Consider the following 23,994-nt stretch of genomic DNA (forward strand, 5'->3'; position numbering starts at 1 on the left):
TTACCTTATTCTTTTTCTTAAAATGGTATATTTCTCAGTTTGATATGTTTTCTAATGTGAATGTAATAGGGGTTTGTGAGATTTGCAAATCGTTGCATTCTGTTTTTATGTACATGTTACACAACATCCCAACTTTTTTTGGATTCGGGATGTACCATATTTATCGGCGTATAACACGCACCTTTTCCCCTTAAAATCAGGGTAAAAATCACAGGTATGTGTTATACGCCGTTCCTCCACCATTTTGAGCCTCTGGGCGGCTTTCGGCCGCCTTCTGCCCTTCTCTGCGGCCGAAAACCGCAGAGAGTAGGCGAAAGCTGACGAGACCGGCCGAAGGTGGCCGAGAACTACCGAGTGCCGCAGAGATACACAGGACATCCGGCTCTGTATCTTGGCGGCGCAATAAAAAAAAAAAAAAAAGCTGCAAATAAAACTGACAAGGCTGCAATTGACACTGACAAGTATACAACGATGGACAAGGCTGCATGACAAGGCTGCAATGATGGATAAGGCTGCAATGATGGATAAGGCTGCAAATGGACACTGATAAGGCTGCATTGATGGGCATATAACTAAGTTTTTTTTTTCCTTAAACTTCCCTCCTAAACTTGGGGTGCGTGTTATACGCCGGCGCGCTTTATACACCGATAAATACGGTAGATACAACTCTATCAGGCACTATATAGTATCATTTTTTACTTATACAAATGTACATACAGATTTAAATATTACTTTATGCACAATAAACTGTGACTTACTGAGCATGAAAATCCACCACCACTGGAATCTCACTTTCAATAACCCGTTCCTGAAAGTCATCTTTATTCTGAACACTGAACGTTACTCTGTGTGAGGACGACGTAGAAAACTGACGAGCAGCAGTAGTAAATTTAGTAGACCGAGAAAAGGGCAAAGTTGTAAAATGTGGAACATGCGTTTGTGCGCATTTTACAGATAAGCTGGAGAAAGATTGCACTTGACTAGTCAGACATCTTCCAGGCAAAGAAAGAAAGCGTTTTAAAAGTAACCTCTGGGCCATCTATAATGAAAAAAAAAAAGCGTAAGTGTTTTAAAACAAGCAGACCATGCAGAGATACATCGAAGGATAATGGCACTATATACCACAGATATAGTGATTTTGTTTGCAATTCATGGGCAACAGCTAAAAGAATATAGGCATATAAAGGTTACCGTGTAAACCAGTGGTAGCATGTACTTTTGTAAACTCACACCTTGCGATAAGCCCTGACAAACTCCAACCCCCAATTTTTGCAGGCTGCATCCCAGAAGGCTAAAAATTTCCAGTTCTAGTGCCTAATCAGTTAGAGGTGCGCATGCGTAGCTCCCTCGTAACATTTCACCTTCACCCTTTTCTGCCTCAGTTACCCATTACAAATCACTCTACATTTGTCAAGACTGGGAGAACCATGAGAAATACGTTCATGACAAAACTGTACTCTGCAAGAAGAACAGAAGAAGGCCTCAAGGGCAAGTCTATCACATTTGGTTTACAGAAAGCTACCTGCAGAGGCAGCTTTAAAACTTAAAAGGATAAAGTTCACCTTTTTTTTTTTCTTTTGAAAAGGAGAAAAAAAAAAGTGAACAAATATCATGGACACCCCTCCACACTCCGCTGCACCTATCTGTAGTGATACCCTGTGCTGTAGATGCATCAGCCCATACAAAGAATACCAAAAACACAGCCGCGGAGTGAGTATCCATCATAATGCTTGCAATTGCAAGATCGCTTATTGGTCAACGCAGCCATGTGATCGTGCTGACCAATAAAAAGGTACATCTGTGGCTTCTTCTTCTTCTGGTAAAGTATTCCAGGATTAAAAAGAATCACTTGGATGACACCAACTTTTTTCCTGTTCTTTTATTCATACTAAATCTAAAGTTGCAATTCTGTTTTGTAAAATACCGACTTTGGCATTACATTATGTTAATCAATTTGAACATTCTAAAAAAGGTAAAATGAATGACTTTGGAATCTTGTGTTGATATGTACACAGGTATCCACATATTGTACCAAAGTTAAGAATTATTATGATAAACAAAATTATCACTAACTATAACCTGAAATTTCATATATAGATTCACCTTGAAATTCTATCAAAAACAGCAAATTGGCATGGAAAAAAAAAAAAAAAAAAAAGTGACTGACTCAAGAGATAAAGTGATAATTCTCCTGCTCTACAAGATTCTGGTCCGGCCGCACCTCGAGTATGCTGTCCAGTTCTGTGCACCAGTCCTCAGGAAGGATGTAGTGGAAATGGAGCGAGTACAAAGAAGTGCAACAAAGCTAATAAAGGATCTGGAGGATATTAGTTATAAGGAAAGGTTACGAGCACTGAACTTATTCTCTCTGGAGTAGAGACGCTAGAGAGGGGATATGATTTCAATATACAAATACCGTACTGGTGACCCCACAATAGGGATAAAACTTTTCCAGGGAAGGAAGTTTAATAAAACACGTGGCCACTCATTAAAATTAGAAGAAAAGAGGTTTAACCTTAAACTGCGTAGCAGGTTCTTTAACCTCCCTGGCGGTATGATTCAGTCTGGAATTAGGTGCTGAAAGCAGTACAATTATTTTGCACGAAATCTGGCTTTTATATTGTAGTCCTGTAATTCTTAGGAATAACGCTCCTAAATCTGTTCAAACCAGAGTCTAGCAGACATCCCGGGTATGATAAAGTTTAATATATAATAAAGAATAATACAAATTATTCAATAAATGTAATCAAATCCAAAAACACTGAAAAATTGACACTTTTTGGTTGCTATGGACAATCTCCAAATTCCAGGCAGTAAAAAACAGTATTTATAATATAGAAGTGCATGCAGGGCACTGCACAGACCACTAGGGACAAAGGGGGTGTGTATTTTTTAATACAGCACTGTAATCTGTAAGATTACAGTACTGTGTGTGTTTTGTGTCTTTTTACATTTTAAAATTTGCCGCCGTTCTCCGCTCCCGTGCGCCATAACGCCACAGGGAACGGAGCTCGGCGGCATTCGGCACTGTGAATCGAGCGGAGGACAACTCGATCACACAGCGCGGCGGACATCGCTGGATCCAGGGGACAAGGTAAGTAACTCTCCCTGTGTCCTCCCCTGCATCGAGCGAAGCCATCCCGAGTCTGGCTCGGGGTTACCGCTCCTATCAGTATATTCCTACCCCGAGCCAGACTCGGGATTACCGCTAGGGGGGTTAATGTAAGAGCGGTAAGGATGTGGAATTCCCTTCCACAGGCGGTGATCTCAGCGGGGAGCATCAATAGTTTCAAAAAAACTATTAGATAAGCACCTGAACGACCACAGCATACAGGGATATACAATGTAATACTGACACACACATAGGTTGGACTTATAGACTTGTGTCTTTTTTCAACCTCACCTACTATGTAAAGAACATAATCCTATCTTTAATTACATAATAAAGTTGAACGTCCTTTTTACCATTGGAGGTGAATTATAGGAGCTCTTCACACTCCTTATATCTTCTGGCACAGAGGGACTTGCCCTAATGGTTTGTGCTTTTACACTCCTCACTACTTCCTCTGAATAACAGCCCACCACCATAACTCCTACACATACTGCCAACCATCAGTACAGTCAAACCACACTGCATCAGTGTGAAAGGGGCCTTAAAATTGTAACAGTTTTTTTACCCTTAGTTAATTTCTAACATAAGTTGGTATTTACAAAAGATGCTCTTATTGTATGTTCACTGTATCTAGCACCATCTAGTGTTATATTAGTATTATTTCGATCCTGATTAGTTGCTAATTATTTTGAGGGACAGCTCTCATTTTATTTCAAATATTTATATTGTTTCAACACCACTTGTCTTAATTATACATTTTTGGAATATTTGCTTTTAAAAACTATTTTAAAAATAATTTTCATTTATTAAAATGTCAGCTTTATCGTTTGATTATTATACATATTTATTTATGATCTTAATGTTCAAAAGGATGTAATTGTCTTTAAAGCGGTAGTAAACCCGCATTTTTTTTTTTTTTTTTTTAAAACCTGCAAAGCAAAAGGCATAATGAGCTAGTATGCACCGCATACTAGCTCATTATGAAATACTTACCTTAGAACGAGGCCCCGACATCTCGCCCGATCCACGCCGAGGAACCCGACATGCTCCCTCGGCGTCTCTTCCGGGTATCGCGGCTCCGGCGCTGTGAGTGGCCGGAGCCGCGATATCGTCACTCCCGCGCATGCGCGCGGGAGATTTAAATCCGGCCGGACGAGCGCTGCCGGATTTTCGCGGAGAGAACCCCCTTGTGCGCATGCGCCGCGGCAGTCAGCGGCGCATACCGAGGGGAATATCTCCTAAACCGTACAGGTTTAGGAGATATTTTTTTTACCTACAGGTAAGCCTTATTATAGGCTTTCCTGTAGGTAAAAGTTAAAAAAGTGGGTTTACTTCCACTTTAAGTTTCAAAATGCAAAAGTGAGTACACGCCTCACATTTTTGTAAATATTTTATTATATCTTTTCATGTGACAACACTGAAGAAATGACACTATACTACAATGTAAAGTACTGAGTGTAAAGCTGATATAACAGTGTAAATTTGCTGTCCCCTCAAAATAACGCAACACACAGCCATTAATGTCTAAACCGCTGGCAACAAAAGTGAGTACACCCCTAAGTGAAAATGCCCAAAGTGTCAATATTTTGTGTGGGCACCGTTTTTTTCCAGCAGTGCCTTAACCCACTTGGGCATGGAGTTCACCAGAGCTTCACAGTTTGCCACTGGAGTCCTCTTCCACTCCTCCATGATGACATCACAGAGCTGGTGGATGTTAGAGACCTTGCGCTCCTCCATCTTCCGTTTGAGGATGCCCCACAGATGCTCAGTGGGGTTTAGGTCTGGAGACATGCTTGGCCAGTCCATCACCTTTACCAAGGCAGTGGTCACCTTGGAGTTGTGTTTGGGGTTGTTATACTGCCCTGCGGCCCAGTCTCTGAAGGTAGGGGATCATGATCTGCTTCAGTATGTCACAGTACATGTTGGCGTTCATGGTTCCCTCAATGAACTGTAGCTCCCCAGTGCGGCAGCACTCATGCAGCACCAGACCTTGACACTCCCACCACCATGCTTGACTGCAGGCAAGACACACTTGGTCATTGTACTCCTCACCGGGTATTGGGCAGGAGAAGGAAGGGAGTGATTCTAAAAGGCACAACGCTCTACAGACAGACAGAAAAATAGGATTTTCCTCCGTCTGCAGAATCGGACAGTTGCGGAGGCGGACAATAGTGGGTGTCTGCGGATGCTCATCCGCAGACACCCGCTATCCCATAGGGATGAATGTATGCCCGTATTTCATCCGCAAACAGATGGATGAAATACGGACATACCATCCGCATGTGTGAAAGGGGCCTTAGGAGAAAACTAGGCATTACTTGTTATGTAAACACACAGAACTTTCCAGTTCCGTCCAGGGGGCGGTCCCTTAGGTAACAACCCTCCAGCCTGCTCTGCAGTAATCAGTATGTCAACAAGCAGTATAACGTAAAGAGAAAAAGGAGGGGCGGGTGCTGTGTCGGTCAGTGAATTACAGAGAAAAGGATTTTTCGGTGAGTACAAAAAAATCCTATTTTCTCTTATATTCACCAACCGACACAGCTCCTCTCTTAGCCATTGGGACGTCCCCAAGCAGTGGCAAAACGAGGGGTGGGAAAAACAGCATACAAAAACTTCATCCACCATGACAAGTGGGAACTAGTGAAACTTTACCCACAAAAAAACAACGGTGTGTGGACAATCCACCACTAAACCAGGGTACCCTCAACAGGAGTGACTACCCACAACCACACCAAAAACTGCGGACTGTAATGCAAAAGTGCATTAACTTAACGGTACTGTGTTTTTTATTGAAAAACCGGGGAAAAATAAAAAATAAAAAAGGGAAGAAAAAAATATTGCATACTCAATTGCAACTATATGGCCGCCTGCAAAACTTTGCGGCCAAAACAGGCATCAGCCGATGCACTGACGTCTACCTTGTAGAACTTGGTAAACGTGTGGACAGATGACGAGGTGGCCGCTTTACACACCCGAGCGACAGACACCTGGTGTCGGAAGGCCCAAGACGTTTCGATTGCCCTCGTGGAGTGGGCCGCGACCAGAAAGGGGGGCACTTGCCCCTTTAAGGCATAGGCTTGTACTGCAATCTGTCTGATCCACCTGGAAATGGTGGCCGACGAGACCGCCATGCCTTTCTTTGGACCAGCCACCAAAACAGAGTCTGACTTCTGAAAGGGAGCCGTTGCCGACAAATACACCTACAGAGCCTGAACTACGTCCAGAGCGTGAAGGGCCACCTCCTATGATGTGTCGGCTTAGGACATAGAGATGGTAACACAATGTCCTCATTGATGTGAAACGCCGAAACCACCTTTGGCAGGAAGGATGGTTGCGGACGCAACACCACCTTATCCTTGTGGATAACCAGGTAGGGCGACTTGCAGGACAAGTCCTCCTGGCCGATGTAATGATGTGGAACTGGGCATACGGTACTGCCACAAAGGAGGCCACCATGAGTCCCAGGACTCGCATGCAGAAGCGAAGCGATGACCACTTGCGGTTCATCTGAGAGTCTGCAGCTTGTCTGAAGGGAGAAAAACTCACTTCCCTGGAGTCCAGCAGCAAGCCTAGGTACTCCAAACGTACCACCACCAACTTTTTTAGGTTCAACAGCCACCCAAATTCTTGCAGGGTCTGCATGGCGATCGCCACATCCTCCTCTAACTCTGAACCAGAAGCTGCTCTCAGGAGGAAATCGTCTGGGCATCTCACGATCGTGATCCCACTTTGCCACAGCAACACCAAAACTAGAGTCAATACCTTGGTAAAGACTCGGGGGGGGGGGGGGGCTGATGCCAGACCAAAAAGGGAGAGCCACAAACTGATAGTGGGCTTTCCCGACTGCAAATCGCAGAAACCTCTGATGCCGGAGGCATACGGGTAAGTGCAGGTATGCATCCTGGATGTCCAAAGACAACAGGGAGTCCCCTTGATGGAGTGCAGCGACTACTGAGCGAACTGATTCCATTCTGAACCTCTGCACTTTCACAAAGTGATTGAGGGCTTTTTGGACGTATCCCTTCCTTCTTGGGAACTACAAACAGATTTGAGTAGAATCCCTGGAAACGTTCCGATTCTGGTACCGGTACAACCACCCCGCGATTCAGCAGGTCCCTTACAGCCCCCCAAGAGGGCCTCTCGGCGAGCCAGAGATACAGGTATGCTGGAGGGGAAAAATCTGTTTGGTGGCCAAGAGAGAAACTCGACCTTGTAGCCTGAGGAATTCAGATCGCAGACCCATTGGTCGGATAGTCGAGAGGACCACCGGGCTGTAAACTCCCGAAGGCAACCCCCCACCCGAGACATGGGTGGGGGCAAACCTTCATGCCGGGCTGGGGGCGTTTGGCCAAAGCTCTGGGTGGACAAAAAAGGCCTTTGTCAGCGGAAGAAGAGGGCCCTTGCCTACGGCGTGGCTCCTTAGCCTTCCTGGCCTGTGGGAGTAGCGTACTCTTACCACCTGTGGCATTTTTAATAATGTCATCCAAAGAGGCTCCAAAGAGCCGGTCGCCAAGGAAGGGAAGATTCGTCAGGGCTTTTTTAGATGCCTGGTCAGCAGACCGGCATTTCAACCAAATCAGGTGCCTCAGCACCACTGCTGACACTGAAGCCCTGGATAACAGGGGAAGAGTAACCAGAGCCGTGTCACAAACGTACTTAAGGCCTTGCAATAGTTGGTCTGCTAGTTCCACGCAGACAGGAGAAGCCCGTTCTCCCAATTCACAGTGCAACAGTTTTGCCCACTCAGTGTCTGCGACGCAAGTGCGGATGCCAGTACTGGTCGCACGGCTGACCCCACAACCGTAAACAAGGAACGAGCCACTGCCTCTGCCTTCCTGTCCGTGGGATCCTTAATTCAGGAGTCCCTGCTACCGGGATCGTGGTTACTTTGTTTAACCTGGATACTGGGGAGCCCACTTTTTGAGAAGGCACCGCAATGTATTTGGGGACCGAAAAGGTCCGTTGCGGTCGACCCCATTCCTTGTAAATGAACTTGCCAAAATAAGTCAGATACAGGAACACCTTAGGTGAACGGGCTGGCTTATGGGACCCAAAAGGGACCGCCACCTCGGGAGAGGAATCTGCTGGCTCCTGAATCTTTAGGGTATCACGCACAGCTGTGATAAGTGCTCCAACAATCGCTTTGTCGCGCACGGACCCAGACGGGGAATCATCCTCACTGTCCGAACGGTCCTGTTCAGCGTCATCTGACACGACAGAGCAGGGGTCACCAGCCTCAGCGGGACCCGAGTCTGTGTCAGAGCTCTCCCTAGAGGACGGGGGCGGGCGTAGGGTGCTTTTGCCTCCATCTTAGCAACGAACGAATTGAGGACCGCCGACAAGGTGTCCAAGGGCACCGCGCAGTACGCAGGTGACCCAGTTGCAACTGCCTGGATTTCAGGGGAAGAAACACCAGTTTCTGAAGCCATGCTGACCCTACCCTGTCTGCCACCCGAAGGGGACTTAGGACAGCGACAGTCCCACCCTCCTTACTGCTGCTGGGCGAGGGGTTCTTTCCTGCAGGACTCACCACCGAGGGGTTCTGCCCTATCCAGCAGGTAGTGCCTGTAGTCTCTGTTGTCTCCCAGGTGCAGAGGAAACAGCTGAAACCGCTCTCAAGTGTGCTCAGGCTCAAAGAAAAACAATGGCGGTGAACACAGCGCTGCACAGGACACAAGCACAGCCTCACAGGCACCTCCAGGGACATGAAAAAAAAGAGGACCCATGACACAGCCAGAGCAACCCCCCCCCCCCCCCCCGGAGAACCCCTGCACAGACAGACACACACACACACCGCTCTGCAGGGGGGGGGGGGGAGAAATGAACAGGGAGAGAAGAGAGGGAGATGAGGGACCCCCGAATCGAACTCCCAGGGAATGCCCAGCTGCTCAGCCCACGAGGCAGCGAGAGCTGTACTTACCAGTCCTGAAGAGCTGGGAGACATTCCATCCATTACAGACCCACTCTCTGATCAGTACAGGGTGGCTGCTGGCCCGGCACACTGTGATGCAGACATCAGTAGCCCGGTCATATGTGTGCCCCGGACCATAAAAGCTCACCGACCACCTCTGGAGCTGAGGTTTCGTTGTGGCCGGCCTATCGCGGAGCTGCAACGTGCACACGATCGATGGCCAGGCTGGGGAGACTACGAGGATAAGGGTATCCAGCCTGTCACCCAGCTGCCTGTTGATAGCAGATGACAGGATCTATCATCTTGCGCAAAAAGCCAAGCTTCTGCAGAAAAAAAAAAAAAAACACGAACCGATGGGCCCATCCGGGTTCCTAGGTCCTTCTCCTTCACTAGGCAAAATAAAACTGATGACTGCATGGAAGGCTGGAGGGTTGTTACCTAAGGTACCGCCCCCTGGGCGGAACTGTAAAGTTCTGTGTGTTACATAACAACTAATGCCTAGTATTCTCCTAAAGGTGGGCGCCTTAGCCACAACCCAATGGCTAAGAGAGGAGCTGTGTCGGTCGGTGAATATAAGAGAAAAACATTCTGTGACTAGGTCCCCTTGTATACTTACCTGATCTTGATCTAGCACTGTACCTGACAGCAGCAGCACTTCTCTCTCTCCCTGTCCTTACAAACTTAGATGACTTAGTCATTGGCTCCTCTTCTGAGGAAGGACCGGGGAAGGCCGAGACGCACTGTGAGAGTCAACAGAAGCACACAGTGTGGCTAGGGATGGAGCATGCATAAGTATCCGATAGCAACCTTGCTATGGGGGCACTCTGAAAGCAGGAGGAGCCAGAAACGCTGGTAGGGGACCCCATAAGAGGACTGAGGCGGCTCTGTGTGAAGCATTGCACGGAGCAGATATGACAAGTTGGTGGCTTAACCGCTTCAGCCCCAGAAGATTTGGCTGCTTAATGACCAGGCCATTTTTTGCGATTCGGCACTGCGTCGCTTAAACTGACAACTGCGCGGTCGTGCAACGCTATACCCAAACAAAATTGACGTATTTTTTCCCACAAATAGAGCTTTCATTTGGTGGTATTCGATCACCTCTGCGGTTTATATTTTTTGCGCTATAAACAAAAAAAGAGCGACAATTTTTACTTTTTGCTACAATAAATATCTCCAAAAAAGTTTTTAAAAAACAAATCTCTTCATCAGTTTAGGCCATTAGTCTTCTACATATTTTTGGTAAATAAATTGCAATAAGTGTATATTGATTGATTTGCGCAAAAGTTATAGCATCTACAAACTACGGGAAAGATTTATGGCATTTTGTTTATTTATTTTTTTACTAGTAATGACGGTGTTCTGCGATTTTTAGCAGAACTACGATGGACAGATCGGACACTTGACACATTTTTGGGACCACTGGCATTTATACAGCAATCAGTGCTAGAAAAATGCACTGATTACTGTGTAAATGTCACTGGTAGGAAAGGGGTTAACACTGGGGGAGATCAAGGAGTTAAATGTGTGTTCCCTAGATGTGTTTTAACTGTATGGGGATGTGACTGACTGGGGGAGGAGACTAATTAGTAGGAACAATCAATATGTCCCTCTCCCCTGACAGAACAGGGATTAATGTTTACACACACTTGTGCCCACAATCGCGCCCGCGGGCCATGTGCATCGGGTCCTCTACCATGCAGGTGGTGCGCCCTCTGGAGGCTCTAAAAGGATAAAACGTATGCATATGGGGTTACGCCCAGGAGAGCCATTCTGCCAACGTATATCTGCGTGAGCTGGTTGGCAAGCGGTTAAAAAAAATTCAGTAGATATCCATTGAATGGTGTCAGCTGAAAAAGGTTAGCCACTTGACCACTGGGCACTTAAACCCCCTTCCTAACCAGACCAATTTTCAGCTTTCGATGCTCTCAGACTTTGAATAACAATTACTCAGTCATGCCACACTGTACCCATATGAAATGTTTGTCCTTTTTTCCCCACAAATAGAGCTTTCTTTTGGTGGTATTTAATCACCGCTTGGTTTTTTATTTTTTGCGCTATAAATCAAAAAATACTGAAAATTTGGTAAAAAAAGAAAAAAAAGGGATGTGTTTCTGTTAAAATTTATTGCAGATTACTGCAGGGTATGGGCACTGAGCAGCGCTGTGGGTACTACAGATCCAGCCCACAGCCTGCTGAAAACAATCTCTCCCCTCACACTGTACAGATCAGTAGAGAGGGGAGGGAGGAACCGGCGTCATGTCATGACACCGGTTTGTTTACAAGTGATCACTCCGTCACTTATTTTTCTGGGAGCGTGCCCCAGGGGGCATGCGGGAGCAAGATTCTGGGAGGAGGTCCCATGGGTGTCCTCCCAAAATAAGCCGACCTCGCTGTAGCCGTCTTTTTCGGCTATGGCCCGGTCGGCAAGTGGTTAAAGCAAACTAAACCCTCATATCCTTTACAACCAAGGAAGCTGCCTGATCTTAGCTTGTTTGATCTGCAGGCTGTCATGGTGATATATGAAATTAAATGATATGATCAGTTATGACACCAGCCATTTGGAGGCTTGGCAGTTTGGTTGAGAGCACAAGCAACTATGAGTTATCCTTGAATGTAACGGTTGTGGGAAACAGTAAAGTAAACCCTCCTATCGTTTCCAGCCAAGAAAGCTGCCATCTTGGCCTATGTTTAATCTTCAACTGCCATGATGCTGCACATGTGATCGGTTACGACCAGAGATTGGATGGTTTGACAGTTTGCTTGAGAGTACAAACAATGTGACAGTTACATTTCCGGCATGTGCTGGGAATGTAACCGTTTTTTGAAACTGTTAAATTGATGGGTTTGCTTCCACATTAAAATGTTAATGCTTATATAACATTTTAGTAATTAGGATTAGATCTCAACATAAAAAGACAGGAGTGCAACTGCACTGAAAGTACAATTATACTTTAAAGCAAACCTTTCATAGTGAACTTATTTATTAGTTCACAGTGAATATTTCACAGTGCGTGCTGTCAGAAATCACACAAGACATTTCCAAAAAAAACATAGTATACAGTGGGAATTTTTTTCTACCATCTATAAAAATATTATCAGGTATAAAGTTAACAGAAGCACATACACCGGAAAAAATATATCAAATGTGCAAAAACAACTGGGCATGAGCTAATTTGGGTAAAAGTTGAGAGAAACCTGGAGGCTGCCATTAATGACCTCTCAGTCTATAAATGTTCATTGCCAGGCTGTCATGCTGATTGAATATCTTCAGTTATTTTGAGTCACTGGCCTAGAATAAGCACGCAGATCAGGTGACTTTACTTTTCTGTGATTTAATTTGCTGCGTGCTTCTTCCAGTTCAGTGGCTAAGAATGTACTGAAGATCATTATCACTGACAAGATATCTAGCCTACAGGCTTCTTTTAGTATAGGTTTCCTTTAAAGCAGAGGTGTATTTATCGGGGGGGGGGGGCGCATCAGCAGTTTGGCTACCCTCAAAGGGCCGGTCTGATCAGTCGCCAATAAAGTTTTCTTGTGGATGATACCAGCGGTGTGCAACCTTCCTTTTCAACTGGCATGGAATTGTATTATTCTCATAATAATTATAAGCAGACATCCAGAGCATCCCACCCCCCCCCACCCCCCATACATCAGATGTCAAGAGCCCCCTACCATCAGACGTCAAGAGCATGCTATGCACAGAATGAAGGGTTCAGGTGTGCACTACCTACGGAGTGCAAGGTTAAGGAGTAAAAAGAGGAATATTGCGCCACCACACTCAATAGATGAGTTGAGTGACACTACAATTAGACAAATTGTGTAAAGAAAGTGGAGGATTTAAGTGCAGCGCTAAGTAGCTAGTAGAGCTGCACGATTCTGGCTAAAATGAGAATCACAATTTTTTTTTGCTTAGAATAAAAGATCACGATTCACATTATACAAAAAAAAAAAAAAAAAATTGCTTTACTGTTTCGTTTATTTAAAATTAAAGTGTATCTTTTTTCATAAAAATTGCGTTTGAAAAAATCGCTACAGAAATACGGTGTGACAAAAAATATTGCAACAACCACCATTTTATTCTCTAGGGTCTCTGCAAAAAATAAATAAAATATAATATATATATATATATATATATATATATATATATATATATATATTATATATATATTTTTTTTTGTTTGGTGCTCCAAGTAATTTTCTAGCATAAAATAATGAGTTTTACTTGTAAGCAACAAATGTCAGAAAAGGTTTGGTCTTTAAATGGTTAAAAACTTCTCCTCATCTAGTGTTGTAATAAAACTTGGCAGGCAGCCCCGATTTTTTTTTTCCAGCTGTGAGAACTCTCTGCACTTGTTAGAAAGATTGTGACATGCTGTTTTGAAGATGGGAAGGAAAAAAGATTGCGATTTTGATTCTTACCGATTAATCGTGCAGCTCTAATAGCTAGTGATATATGTAATAATGCAAACATAAGTGACAGTGCGCAATTTAACATACATTAATGACATTGCGTGCAAAGCAAAACAACATATACATAAACATATTGGGGACCTATATGTCCATGTTAAACTGCGTCGAGACACCTAGATGAGTCCAAAGTAAAAAAAAAAACTTAATTTTTCAAATGGTGCAAAATGGGTGGATATTCGGACTTCAGCTCAATTCAGCAAGGAAACAATAATCACCATCAAATGTGCTACCACCACCAGTGAAGGTAATAGGGTACCCTTGCCAAATGGTGTGGGCTACCTGCCAGCAGCAGAGAGCTGAACAAGCAAAACTGATGGGGTCCCTAACATCACAGGAACCAGCATGTGGATTGTACAACAGTACAGATTCGGCAATCAAGCTTTCAGGGCCCAACATCAAGAAAGCATAACAATCCAAGTTCAGCATACAGAGACTCATCAGTTCCACCAGTCAACAGAAAAAAAAAATTGCCTCCGTGACCAGCCGCATGTTCGATCAAACAAAGCCGGCCCGCTGGTGTGATGGAGGAGGTTTACTCATTGTCTGGGAGAAATAGACGGCAGTGACAAAAAGGAGGTGGAGGTCGGGAGTCGCTGCGCGGGCCACTGGCTATAAAATCACAACTTAATTTAAGTAGAACTATAGCGAAAACTTTTTTTTTTTTTTCCACATTTTGGATAGAGCAAGAGAGGGTTATAACACCTGTTTTTTTTGCCATCTGTGTCCCATTGCAGAGATTTACTTTCATTTCCTAACTAGTGCCCCCATTGGAAGATTCCTCTTCTTTTACATTTCTGGGGACAACCCAAATTTTGTATTTTCTTTTACTTTCAATGTTTGCCGCTTTTACATACCGCGTTTGCGTTTAGAAGAGTTTCTAAGAATAAAAAAAAAAAAAAAAAAAAAAAAAAATTCTAACGCCCAAAAACCAAAACACACCTATAAAACAAAATGCGGCTAAACGCGGGTTGCCGCATTTGGCATCTGAAATGTCGGAAACGTTGGCATCTGAACTCATTTTTTTACCTTAAAAAAAAAGGCCTATAAAACACAACTGCCTAAAAATGACAGTAAACGAACCTGTGTACATGTACACAAAAGATAACATATTAGTTCGGGGGCAGTTGAAAAAAAAAGCGTCCAACTGCCTCTGAATGTCCGTTTAGCAGCAGCAGTGTATATGAGGCCTAACACACGCACAGACAGCAACAAAAACTGACAAGCATTCTAGCCCCTCTGCACTCTATCCAAAATTAAAAATAAAAGTTTTGCCTTTAGTTATACTTTAACCACCTTCAGACCGGACCATTTTGCTGGTCAATGACCAGAGGTCTTTTTACAATTTGGCACTGCGCTGCTTTAACTGGTAATTGCGCGGTCATGCAATGTTGTACCCAAACAAAATTTGCGTCCTTTTCTTCCCACAAATAGAGCTTTCTTTTGATGGTATTTGATTGCCTCTGCGATTTTTATTTTTTGCGATATAAACGTAAAAAGACCGCAAATTTTGAAAAAAAATGATATTTTCTACTTTTTGTTATTAGAAAAATCCAATAAACTCAATTTTAGTCATACATTTAGGCCAAAATGTATTCAGCCACATGTCTTTGGTAAAAAAAAAGTCAATAATTGTATATTTATTGGTTTGCGCAAAAGTTGTCACATCTACAAACTAAGGTACGTTTTCTGGAATTTACGCAGCTTTTAGTTTACGACTGCCTATCTCATTTCTTGAGGTGCTAAAATGGCAGGGCAGTACAAAACCCCCCCAAATGACCCCATTTTGGAAAGTAGACCCCCTAAGGAAATTGATAAGTGGCATGTTGAGCCCATTGAATATTTTATTTTTTTGCCTCAAGCGATTGAATAATGACAAAAAATATATATATTTTTTTTTTTTTACACAAAGTTGTCACTAAATGATATATTGCTCACACATGCTATGGGCATATGTGAAATGACACCCCAAAATAAATTTTGCTGCTTCTCCTGAGTACGGGGATACCACATATGTGGGACTTTTTGGGAGCCTAGCCACGTACGGGGCCCCGAAAACCAAGAACCGCCTTCAGGTTTTCTAAGGGCGTAAATATTTGACTTCACTCCTCACTACCTATTACAGTTTTGAAGGCCATAAAATGCCAAGATGGCACAAAACCCCCACAAATGACCCCATTTTAGAAAGTAGACACCCCAAGCTATTTGCTGAGAGGCATTTTGAGTCCATGGAATATTTTATATTTTGTCACAAGTTGCGGGAAAATTACAAACTTTTTTTTTTTTTTTTTTTCACAAAGTTGTCACTAAATGATATATTGCTCACGCATGCCATGGGCATATGTGAAATGACACCCCAAAATAAATTTTGCTGCTTCTCCTGAGTACGGGGATACCACATATGTGGGACTTTTTGGGAGCCTAGCCGCGTACGGGGCCCCGAAAACCAAGCACCGCCTTCAGGCTTTCTAAGGGCGTTACAGTTTTGAAGGCCATAAAATGCCAAGATGGCACAACCCCCCCACCCCCCAAATGACCCCATTTTGGAAAGTAGACACCCCTAAATTTAGGGGTACACTAGTGAGACTAGGTAATAAATGGCGGGTGCCCTGAAACTATAAAAAAAATAACTAACCAACCAGCGTCACCTGTAACAGTTATATGGTGATCACTGGTGAAAGGGTTAACTAGGGGGCAATCAGGGGGCTTTATGCGGTAGTATATGGGGGTCCCTGGCGCTATAAAAAGCTGCGGCGAACCTAAATACCTACCTGCCTAACTAGCGTCACCTGTGACACTAATACAGCGATCAGAAAAACTATCGCTTATTAGGCTGGGTTCACACTGGAGCGATGCGGGAACGCCATGAATCCGCGGCGGGTTCCCGCATCGCATGCCTCCCGGCGGCAGTTCACACTGCCCTATGCGAACTGCTGGGAGTGTCAGTGAAATGTTAATGACACCCCCAGATCAGTTCGCATATCGCAGTGCGATCTGCAAACTCGGATCGCATGGTGTGAACACCCATGCGATCCGATTCTGCTGCGGGCCAAAAAAAGGGTCCCGTGCGAATTTGCGGCGGGTGCGACACAAATTCAGCCATACTATCTGTATGGCTGAACTCGAATCGCACAGAGATCGGATGTGATTTGCACTGCAGTGCGGTGCGAATCACATTCGTTCTCATAAACCGCTGCAATGTGAACCCAGCCTTAGTGACACTGGCGACGGGGGGTGATCACGGGGTTAAACCTTTATTGGTGGGGTTAGGGGGGCACATTAGAACTAAAGGGGGCTAACCCTAACTGCCCTAACAGTTATTACAGTCACAAATGACACCAATGCAAAAAAAAAAAAAAAAAAAAAAGCAATTGGTGTCACTGTGACTGGGGGGGGCAGGGGTAATTGGGGGGTAAACGGGGGGTAAAGGGGGGGTGTGAGTGTGCCTGGCATGTTCTACTGTGTAGTGTAGTGCTTGTGCAACTCACCAATGCTCTCTCCTCGGTGCCGGAATGAAAAATACCGACACGGAGGAGAGAATACATCACTTCCTCTCCTGTGTTTACATTACAGGAGAGGAAGTGATGTCGCGGGACATTTTCATTCGTCGGGAGCGATCGCGAGGGGGTGGCCATGAATGAATGGCCGTCCCCTCGTCCGGGATCGCTCCCGAACGAATACCGACCGCCGCAGGCACCGGGCGGGGGCCCGATCGGGCCCCCGACCGTCGGGCAGGCAAGGACGTACATGTAAGCCCTTATGCCTGCCCGTGCCATTCTGTCGACGTACATCGTCGTGCGGCGGTCGGCAAGTGGTTAAGCTCAAACTTTTTATTTTTTTATTTTTATTTTTTTTTACTTTTTTGCCTCTTTCATCCTGTGGCAATTTGATGTAGCACATGTACCTTTCGCAAATCATTGTTTGATAGCAGGGTGGGGATTAGTTTCTGCATGTGATGAATTTCTGGACTCAAGCCTTACACAAAATTACACTTTACCATGCTCTTTACTGCTATACATTGCATTACTAAAGGCTTGACCACCCTATCTGCTGATCAGTTGCTTGATCAGACCTGATGGTATCTGGCCCTTAGGTTTGTTTTAGGTGTGTGTGTGTTGGGTATCTGGTTCCCTGTAGCGCTTTAGGAACTAATGGGTACAATGCAGGCTCATTATATGGCACACGTGCATATGTCAGATACCAGCGCTGCCTACCACTCTTTAAGAGAGTAAAGATATAACTTGCCACTTCCAAACTGATAGTGGGCTTCCCAAACTGCGAATCGCAGAAACCTCTGATGCCGGAGGCATATGGGTATGTGTAGGTACGCATCCTGGATGTCCAAAGACGCCAGGGAGTCCCCTTGATGGAGTGCAGTGACTACTGAGCGAACTGATTCCATTCTGAACCTCTGTACTTTTACAAAGCAGTTGAGGGCTTTTAGATCAAAGACTGGATGCACCCCTTCCTTTTTGGGGACTACAAACAGATTTGAGTAGAACCCCTGGAACCTTTCCGAATCCGGTACTATCACCCCGCGGCTTAGCAGGTCCCTTACCACCCCCATGAGGGCCTCCCGGCAGGCCGGGAGTAAGGGTATGCTGGAGGGGAAAAATCTGTTTGGTGGCCAAAAGAGGAACTCTATCTTGTAGCCAGAGGATATCAGTTCCCAGACCCATTGGTCGGACAGCCCAGAGACCCACCGGGCTGCAAACTCCTGAAAGTGACCCCCCACCCGAGAGACAGGCGGGGCAAACCTTCATGCGGTAGCACTTTTGCTCGCAGGCTTGTGGTTCCAGGGACACTTTTGTCCCTCAAAGGTCGTCCTGACTGGCTGGCATTTAGCCGAAGACCCAGGCGGGCGAAAAAGCCGCTTATGAGCGGAAAGAGAGGGCCCTTGCCTACGGCGTGGCTCCTTAGTCTTCCTGGTCTGTGGGAGTAAGATACTCTTCCCACCGGTGCCATTCTTAATGATGTCATCCAACGAGGCTCCAAAGAGCCGCTCATCAAGGAGGGTAGATCCGTCAGGGCTTTTTTTTTAGATGCCTGGTCCGCAGAGCAGCATTTTAGCCAAGTCACGCACCTCAGCAACACTGCTGACACTGAAGCCCTGGATAGCAGAGGAAGCATAGCCAGGGCTGCGTCACAAATGTACTTAAGGCCTTACACTAACTGGTCTGCTAGTTCCACGCAGACAGGAGAGGCCTGTTGCTCCCCCAATTCGCGGTGCAAAAGTTTTGCCCACTCAGTAAGTGTCTGCGACTCAAGTGCAGAGGCCAGTACTGGTCGCATTGCTGACCCCACAAATGTAAACAAGGAACGGGCCACTGCCTTGGCCTTCCTGTCCGTGGTGTCCTTAAACGCAGGAGTCCCCTCTACCGAAATCGTGGTTACTTTGTTTAACCTGGATTCTGGGGGGTTCACAACCGGAGGAGCCAACCATTTTTTAAGAAGGCTTTCCTCAAAAGGGGTAATGCACCGCCATACTTTTTGGGACCAAAAAGGTCAGTTGCAGTCTACCCCATTCCTTGTATATGAACTTATCGAAATAAGTCAGATACGGAAACACCTTAGGTGTATGGACTGGCTTACGGGACCCAAAAGGGACCGCTACTTCAGCAGAAGGGTCTGCTGTATCTTGAATTTTCAGGGTATCAAGCACAGCTGTGATATGTGCTCCAACAAGCGCTTTGTCACACATGGACCCGGACGGGGAATCATCCTCACTGTCCGATCGGTCCTGGTCAGCGTCATCTGAAACGACAGAGCAGGGGCCACCAGTCTCAGCTGGGCCCGAGTCTGCGCCAGAGCTCTCCCCAGAGGACAGGGGCCACTTTTTACGACCTTTGCGCCTGCTCACCGCCTCCATCCTGGCAACGAACGTATCAAGGACTGCCGACAAAGCGTCCAAAGGCACTGCATTGTTTGCAGTCGATCCGGTTGCAATTGCCGGGAGTTCGGGGGAAGAAACACCACTTTCTGAAGCCATGCTGACCCACCCTGTCTGCCACCCTTGAGGACTTAGGACAGGTGCACAGTCCCATCCTCCTAGCTGCTGCACACTGAGGGGCCCCCACTGCAGGACTCACTACCCTGACCGAGTTCTGCGCCGTTCAACTACTAGTGCCTGTGTCAGCTCCCAGGTGTTCTGAGCCTCAGGTACCAGCGCTGAGCATAAAAACCGTGCTGGGCTACAACAAAATGGCCACCGGGCATCCAGTATAAGGGACAAAATCACAGGGAAAATGGCTGCTGAACCACAGTAAAATGGTTCTTGACCATGCTTCCCACTGAGGCACATGAAACATGGCCAGCAAACAACTGTACCCAGAGAAGGACAGTGAAAACGTCGTCAGAACAGCGCTATGGCGATCAGCATGTGCAGACCTCCAGACACCCAGGGACACAGCCACCCAGCGCAGCCCCCCATCCAGGTGAGAGCCACCCAGGGAACCACCCCTAGCTATAGGCACACACCACTCAGCAGCCCATCATACAGCATCCCCCCCGGGGGGGGGGGGGGGGTGGTTTAGGGAGAGAAGAGAGGGAGTAGAGGGACCCCCGAATCGGCCTCCCAGGGAATGCCCAGCTGCTCAACCCCACCGAGGCAGGGAGAGCTGTACTTACCATCACGACCCACTCCCAAAGAATACGGGGAATCACGATCACAGACCCACTCCCAAAGAATACGGGGTGGCTGCTGACCATGGCACACTGCGACGCAGACATCAGTAGCCCGGTCATATGTGTGCCCCGGAGCGTTGCACCCACCGGCCGTCCCGGAGCCTGAGGGGCATGTCATGGCCGACCCAGTGCGTAGCTATGGTCTGCACACGCTTGATGGCCAGGCTGGGGAGACTACAAGGATAAGGGTATCCAGCCTGTCACCCAGCCGGCTGTTGATAGCAGATCACAGGATCTTGAAATCTTGCACAAAAGGCAAACATTCAGCAAAAAAATCCCAGGACCAATGGTCCGCAGGGTTCCTAGGTCCATCTCCTTCACTAGGCAGAAAAAAAACTGAAGCTGCAGGAAGCAGGCTGGGGGGTTGTTACTGAAGGGACCACCCCCTGGGCGGAACTAGAGAGTTCTTTTTTTTTTTTACATGTATAACATGTTCTGCCTAGTCCTCTCCTGAAGGTGGCCCAACAACTCTATGGTCAAGAATAATGGAGCTGTGTCAGTCAGTGAACGAAAGAGAAATTGTATTTTTCTTTAGCCAGCAACACAGTCACTTTAAAGTGAACGTTTGATGATACATCAAACTTTGAGATAAGCCTCCCACACCCACGAGATGAAGCTCAAACCAACCATTCAACAGTCCAAGGCAGACCTCCGGTGGCCAGCACTCACTCTGGATTGTTAGGACCCATGGTCCCCAAACTACAGTCTGCAGGCAGGCCTGCAGGTTTCCACAAACAACCAATCAACAATGAGAAGGCCCTGCATGGAGAGCTTCTTTACAGGAAGCCAAATAGAAGAGGACAAAGATGAGGAGTGATGTGGGACAAGGCGCCTACAAGGTGGTAAATGACACTATGTATGAAGTACAACAATGGGGCACCATTCCTTTCACTGAGGAGCATTTATAATTTCCACTAGTGGCAGGACATAAAAAAAAAAAAAAAGGGGGGACTGTGACATCTCCCAGTGACCCTGCCCCTTGTCCCTATATAAGTCGCCTCACAACTTGTCCCTGCCATTGCGGCCAGAGAGAGCGTTGCGTCAACATCGCAAGGAAGAAGAAGAGAAGAAGGCGACGGAAGACCAGGCCAATGCTAGTAAAAGAGCTATAAGATAGCGGAGGCACGGCAAGAAGAACCGAAGAGGGGGACAAGACCCCCGAAGAGCGGGACAAGACCCCGAAGTCGGAAGAAGACCCCTGGACAGCGTCGATGAAGAAGAAAGCCGGGCTCCTCCGCTAGCAAAAGAGCAGAAGATAGAGGAAGAGTCCAGTGAGAAGACCGCTCCCCCCCCCAAGAGGGAAGAAGAGAAGACCACCGGAGCTGTCTAAATTATTTTTAAAACTTGTGTTTTTTTATTTACACTTTTTTTCACCAGGTGAATGGGTGAGGGTACATCCTACACCATACCCATTCACATAGGGTGGGGGGCCGGAATCTGGGGGCCCCCTTATTAAAGGTGGCTCCCAGATTCCGATAAGCCCCCCCACCCGCAGACCCTGACAACCAACGGCCAGGGTTGTCCGGAAGAGGCCCTTGTCCTCATCAACATAGGGACAAGGTGCTTCGGGGTGGGGGTGCCGCAGGCCCCCCCCTTCCCCAAAGCACCCTTCCATGTTGAGGGCACGTGGCGGGGGGCGCTCAGGAGGGGGGCGCTCGCTCGTCCCCACCCCATTTCCTGACCGGCCGGGCTGCGTGCTCGGATAAGGGTCTACTATGGACTTTGGGGGGACCCCCACGCCATTTTTTCGGCGTAGGGCTTCCCCTTTAAGTCCATACCAGGTGACGGGGCCAGCGAGGTGTCAATCTCGCCAATGGAGGCGGCGACATTCACTTCCTTCGCTAGTCCCGTCTAATCGGAGTCACGTTCAAAATGAACTGACTTTTCTCCGTGTGTGGGCAAGTTCGTTCATTTCAAAAGTCCGGCGGATTGACCTAGTCCGCAGAAAAAGTCCGGTCATGTGTGGGCAGGTCCGCTCGTTCGGAAAGTCCGGCGGACCTCCGCTGCAAAGATAGTCCGATCGTGTGTACGCGGCATCACTGATTGCTGGGCATTATATATTCCAAACAGGTGCAGGGCCATTTAATAATCAGATTGATGCTGAAACATGCATTACCCCCCCCGGACGCACATTACCCCCCGACACCGGAAAGCGCATTACCCCTGCCGAGACACCGGAACGCGCATTACCCCCGCCGAGACACCGGAACGCGCATTACCCCCCGACACCAGAACGCGCATTACCCCCCCCCCGACAACGGAACGCGCATTACCCCCCCCCGGAACGCGCATTACCCCCCCGACACCGGAACGCGCATTACCCCCCGACACCGGAACGCGCATTACACCCCCCCCCCCGACACCGGAACGCGCATTACACCCCCCCCCGACACCGGAACGCGCATTACACCCCCCCCGACACCGGAACGCGCATTACACCCCCCGACACCGGAACGCGCATTACACCCCCCCGACACCGGAACGCGCATTACACCCCCCGACACCGGAACGCGCATTACACCCCCCGACACCGGAACGCGCATTACACCCCCCCGACACCGGAACGCGCATTACCCCCCCCCGACACCGGAACGCGCATTACCCCCCCCGACACCGGAACGCGCATTACCCCCCCGACACCGGAACGCGCATTACCCCCCCCCCCCGACACCGGAACACGCATTACCCCCCCCGACACCGGAACATGCATTACCCCCCCCCCCCCCGACACCGGAACACGCATTACCCCCCCCCCCCGACACCGGAACACGCATTACCCCCCTGACACCGGAACATGCATTACCCCCCCCCCCCACTTACACTGGAACGTGCATTACCCCCCACTGACAACAGAACATGTATTACCCCCACCGACACTGCAGTCTGTATTCCCTCTACTGAGCTCCAATGCATACGATTCTTTCTCTCCTAGTGGCCCCAGTCTGATGGACAATGAACTGACCCTTTGCCTATAGAGTGGATGTGAGCCTGGGACTCCTCATACCAGTATTGCACATGTCTAGGACTCTACATGATGTGTGTATGAGGAGGTCACAGGGTCCTCACACTCATCCTCTTCTCTGCTTAGCTCCAAGCAGATGATTATTATGGGTAATATACACATCATGTGACCAGAGCATGCCTGTACCTCCCTTCACAGCCACTCTCACCATGTTCGGTTCGGCCACTTATTACTGTTCACAAATAATATCTACCTACCTAAGAGGTGAGCCCACTTCCAGGACCCCTCAGCACCCTATACCAGCCCTGCACACCCCCACCCCCCTCCGTACTCACACCTGCACCATGCGTCCTTACTTTTCTCCTTGTAGATCCTCCTTCTTCCTACCCACAGAAGGGACCTTGATGACATCACACGGTCATGTGACCAATATCCAACCCGCACAGCCGCTCCTCGCTGGGCTAGAGAACATCAGGAAGTGCCCAGACACCTGAGCGGAGAGAGAGAGACCAGGGATCTCTGGTGACAGCTAGACCTGGTCACGTGACGGCCATGTCACCCAGGTCCTGTGTGTACAAAGCACACTGATCACCCCCTACACCTATCACCTGACCCTGGACTCCTACAACTACAGCTCTATTCTCATCAGTAGAGATGTTACATTCAGAATCAGGAAACACAAATCTACTGTTCTGTTATTATCAGTCCTCATTATTATCCCTTTCATGACTAAGCCTATTTCTGACATTCGTTGCTTGCAAGTTAAATCCGTATTTTTTGCTAGAAAATTACTTAGAACTCCCATTTTATATATATATATATATATATATATATATATATATATATATATATATATAT

At 47.1% G+C, this 23,994-nt stretch overlaps 1 protein-coding gene across 2 annotated transcripts in view; it reads right to left on the reverse strand.

Moving 5' to 3' along the window:
* Positions 1 to 23,648, reverse strand: part of TXN2 (thioredoxin 2) — a 40,714-nt gene extending 17,066 nt beyond the window's left edge. Inside the window, exons 1-2 of one of the 2 annotated variants that reach the window (XM_077452592.1) lie at positions 23,493 to 23,648; positions 759 to 1,039 (exon numbers count right to left, since the gene is read on the reverse strand). In XM_077452592.1, coding sequence (XP_077308718.1) covers positions 759 to 1,039 — 281 coding nt within the window. In that variant the 5' untranslated portion in view covers positions 23,493 to 23,648. Of the gene's footprint in view, positions 1 to 758; positions 1,040 to 23,473 lie in introns of both variants that reach the window. The other variant, XM_077452591.1, reaches the window with a different exon arrangement.
* Between the last annotated feature and the right edge of the window lie 346 nt (positions 23,649 to 23,994).

This window comes from Lithobates pipiens, unplaced genomic scaffold, assembly GCF_037356315.1.
Source record: "Lithobates pipiens isolate NorthernLeopardFrog02 unplaced genomic scaffold, aLitPip1_a1.2 Scaffold_23, whole genome shotgun sequence".
NCBI classification, from domain to species: domain Eukaryota; kingdom Metazoa; phylum Chordata; class Amphibia; order Anura; family Ranidae; genus Lithobates; species Lithobates pipiens.